General features: G+C 35.7%; 1 protein-coding gene across 1 annotated transcript in view; it reads left to right on the forward strand.

Annotated features, from left to right (window-relative positions):
• The window catches only part of LOC143032239 (uncharacterized), a 20397-nt gene that overhangs the window by 3043 nt on the left and 12354 nt on the right, over positions 1-5000 (forward strand). Inside the window, exon 2 of the mRNA XM_076196708.1 lies at positions 4941-5000. Coding sequence (XP_076052823.1) covers positions 4941-5000 — 60 coding nt within the window. The remainder of the gene's footprint in view (positions 1-4940) is intronic.

Raw genomic sequence — 5000 nt, forward strand, 5'->3', positions numbered from 1 at the left:
ACAACACTGTTAAAAACAGGTTGATTAAAAATTCACCTGCTTGTAATGAAGGCTGTGTTTATAGTATCCCTTGCAAAAATTGTAACTTTAATTATATTGGACAAACAGGCAAGGATTTAAAATTGAGAATAAACCAACATAAATATAACATCAGAACAGGGCAAGTTTCAAGTGGGTTGTTTTTGCATTTAAGGGATTTTAATCATTGCATTGATTGGGATAACACAAAGAAAATTGTCTTAAGTAAGGACATTAAGGAGAGGAATATCATAGAATCATGTTATATAAAAGCTTCATTTGAGAACAACATGAATATGAGTAACATATAGAATCGTTGACAATAGCCGGGTCAAACGTCTGGTAGTGCTGAGAGAGTGAGGTCACTATTGGACCTGTCCTAATTCCCCCCTAATGTGCTTCTTTTGTATATATAATGTCAGAGCTACCTTACTCTGTACCTTTGAAAATGTCTTAAATAGACGAAAAGGTTCGGTCACATTTCATTTTATTTTCCAAGTGGTTTTATTACTCATTTTGTGAATCACGTGTTTTTGCGATTTATTCGCATATATACGAGTATATATATATATACATATATATATATATACATATATATATATATATATATATATATTTAGAAGCTCTCCCAAGGGATTCGAACCTTGACCTGTGCGTGGATAATCCCGAAGCCAAGACGCTGGCGACTGAGCTACGTGCGATGGTTCAAAAGGACTGTACAAGTCGCCGACCACACTTCACGTAGCTGTAGAAGATATAGTCTCATTTTCATCCAATCACCATATCAGGGGAGCCCTCCGACAAGTTGTGTATGTTTAAACGATATACGAATTTAAAAACAGTCTAGATAACACGGAATATGAAGACGGGACACCATGAGAATAGCTCCCCTTTCCTTAATATACAACTAGGTAAATACAACTAGGTAAATACACACACACACGCACACACAAACACACACACACACACACACACACACACACACACACACACACACACACACACACACACACACACACACACACACACACACACACACACACACACACACACACTTATTAAAGTGGGACAGAAGAGAAACAAAAGGACACGAAAAGAAACTAAAGACAGTTACAGAAGAGACCTGGAAAATATAGCTTCTCACATAGAGTGATCGATGTCTGGAACAAACTGAACAGAGAAACAGTGAATGCCAGAACTATACACGATATTAAGAATAAACTGAATGTGGAGAGACACTAAAACGGGTCACTACGAGCATAGCTCTCGTCCCCTTAAATATAACTAGGTACAACTAGGTAAATACATAAACACACACACATACACACACACACACACACACACACACACACACACACACACACACACACACACACACACACACACACACACACACACACACACACACACATATATATATATATATATATATATATATATGATATGTGTGTGTGTGTGTGTATGTATGTATATGTGTATATGTATCTATATACATATATCACCGTTTTTTCAGTTTTGCTATTTTTCCCTACAAATGGGTCCAACAAAAAACCCATTAAGGATGAATTTCCAAGGCCCTAAACTAAATTGAGAGGATGGATGAAACCATTTATATACTGTTGGTAGTTGATGTCTGCTGCTATCATTGATGATACATATGTATAGACTATTACAGCAAAAACAGTTGCTGCTAGCACACTACTGCTGCTGCTGTTGTTGATATGGGTTTATGTTGATGTTGCAACAAGATCAATGGAGGTCAGGGTGATTAGGAAAATTTGTAATGACGATGTTGATTTTGTTGACTATACTCTAGTCACGTTCGGGGTTCTTGTTGATAAATTAGGTGACTTTGGTCGTGTTGCGTATGTCTAACATGAGAATAAACTAGTCATCATTTTTTTTTTTTTAGAATATTGATACCGATTTATTCTGAAACACCTTTTCCATACATACAGGCTTTTTTTTTATCTACTTTTCTTTTTTTTTGGGGGGGACGGTCTGCTTATGTTTATCTGTGTACATAGACTTTTTCTTTGTAGTTTAGTTTATTCCCTACACTAATACATTTTCCCTTCGAGAACTGACACCTTGACTTTGATTATCTTAATGACTATTAGAACTATGTTAACTAGGTAATAAAAATACCTTCAAGGTCATCCACATCAAATAGGTTTTGTACGAAAGATGTGACGAAGCTCAGCCCGCACATTACTAACTGACACACCATTCATGGCGAGCATGGAATTTTTTCATGATAGATGCATGGGGTACCGTCACAATGACGGCGTGAATTACTGAGTACCCTGTAGATACATAAGGCGGAGCTAAGGATGCATATCGCCAGAAACTAGGTGACAGTGAGGTATAATTACTGCCACAGTTTTTTACGCATCGTCACCAAAAGACACAAACGCATTACATCCTGTGCTTACGGTGGTGACCATAGAGTGGTAGGTTGAACATTTATATTCGGTTTCATAGTAGAGAGAAATCAACTAATATTGAAAAAAAAATTGCCTTACAAAGGAAAACGAAAAGGAATTGCAAATGGATATTGAAATCATATTTGAAGCTGAAAGGAATTACAAGGACACCATTGAGTTTATGAATAATAGTTTATAAAGTCTTGACAGGGGATCCACGAAATAAACAGGGAGTGTTGGGATTTGTACAAAAATGTATGAAAAGACAAGGAAAGAAAAACATTAGATTCTGGAAATTTCTTTAGTAGTTAAATAACGATTGTTGTTGTCTAGAGTTTTACTGATTATCTGCAACCAAGAACTTGACTTGTCTTTCTCATTTCCTCAAAATTGATTCTTGACAACTGTGGGGTAATTGAAATTAGATTGCGGTGCATCCGTACCCCTAGGGCAAGAGTGGAGATTAAAAGAGTAAAAAGTCAAACACACACACACACACACACACACACACACACACACACACACACACACACACACACACACACACACACACACACACACACACACACACACACACACACACACACACACACACACATACACATACACACACACACACACACACACACACACACACACACACACACACACACACACACACACACACACACACACACACACACACACAAACTGTATGTTTCAGTTCTGAGAACCTTTCAGTAGACTTGTCGGGTCTCAGAATTAAGTCCTCCTATATAGTTTCTATGCTTACAAACATACATAATGCACATATACATACATACATACATACGTACATACATACATACATACATACATACAGACAGACAGACAGACAGACAGACAGACAGGCAGACAGATATGCATGCCTACATGAATACATACATACCCGGTACATACGCACATACATACATACATACATACATACATACATACATACATACATACATACATACATACATACATACATACATACATACATACATACATACATACATACATACATACATACATTGTATCCATAAACCATCACTAACCATTATGATATATCACATGCCTGACACATGATCCACATACATGCAATGTGCCGACAGGCACTGGCCCTTTGCAATACCTCCAATCTTGCTGACCTCCACATTTCCAAATTGTAAACATCTGACTCAAACATACAACACACATTATGCCAACGCCCAACGGAAAGTTACCAAAACAAGTACATAGTGTCGCTAGACAGATCATTAACCATTTCCTTATACCTACCAAACTACATAATTATAACTGCAAACCATACACCATTTCATGACACATTAACCAATACTAAATAGATACATTACAATGCAATTAAGAAACAAATAGTATTTCATAAATCCCAAACCTATGATCTAAATGTTAACCTACATTAGATATCCAAAGATAGGCATATTCACATATATATGCGGCGAACGCGTCGGCGCACACAGAGAGAAGTACTCTCCCTTTGATGGCAGAGAACTCTCTACCTTATAGGGAGTGCCTGGGGACTCTACCCGAAGGGGATTACATCCCCATGCTGTAAATATCTCATTGCAGTAAACCAAGAAAATCCGAGGAGGCTTTACGTTCCCTGCTGCAGGTGTAACCTTTCACAGGTTACATATATACATACATACATACATACATACATACATACATACATACATACATACATACATACATTATATATATATATATATATGTATACATATATATATATGTATATATATACATATATATATATATATATATATATATATATATATATATGTATATACCTTATAAAACACGTGAATAAAGATTTATGCTTGTAACCACGAGGAAAATAAAGATCGGAATACTTAAATATTATTATATTATATTAATAATATGTTAAATATTACTGTCATTGGTAATAGTATCAACTCATTACGCTTATTTGTTATACAGGGTGGATATTGCTGAATACAACGAATCACTGAATATGAACACAAACATCTGAAAAGGGGAAATGAGAAAATAATTGTAAGATAATTTTTTAAAGAGGGCAGTACCAAAGTATTAAATAAGTTAATTGAATAAAAGTTTTTCGTTGTAGTATCGTTAGTACGAAATTAACTGAGAAATCGTGAGTGACGTAGTGTGAATGATATCATACACTAATGAAGATTGCATTAAGAATTGTGTTTGTTATTACGTGCTATTGTAATTGAAAGTACTCAGTAAGGACTTTCTCCGGCTGATGTGCGATAGATACCAATCACGCTTGCGGATACACAGGAAAATGTTCTTACGGTGACCGTTTGATGGTATCATTAGTCGACATGGAGCTCATACAAAACAATGATTACCTTGAGGTGATATATGTTATTACTATTTTCTTTTTTCAATTTTTTTGGGTCATATTTCGAAAATGTACGTCCTTCATGCTGATGACACTACGTTACTTTTATATCTCACTGTTTTTAAAGTGTGTTGACTTTATAGGTTATATCATTAGCTCCAATGAGGATATTATTGAAAATGCCCCTAATTCGTGGGCTAATG

This window comes from Oratosquilla oratoria, chromosome 13 (genome assembly GCF_046742065.1).
Source record: "Oratosquilla oratoria isolate Oo_2021 chromosome 13, ASM4674206v1, whole genome shotgun sequence".
NCBI classification, from domain to species: Eukaryota; Metazoa; Arthropoda; class Malacostraca; order Stomatopoda; family Squillidae; genus Oratosquilla; species Oratosquilla oratoria.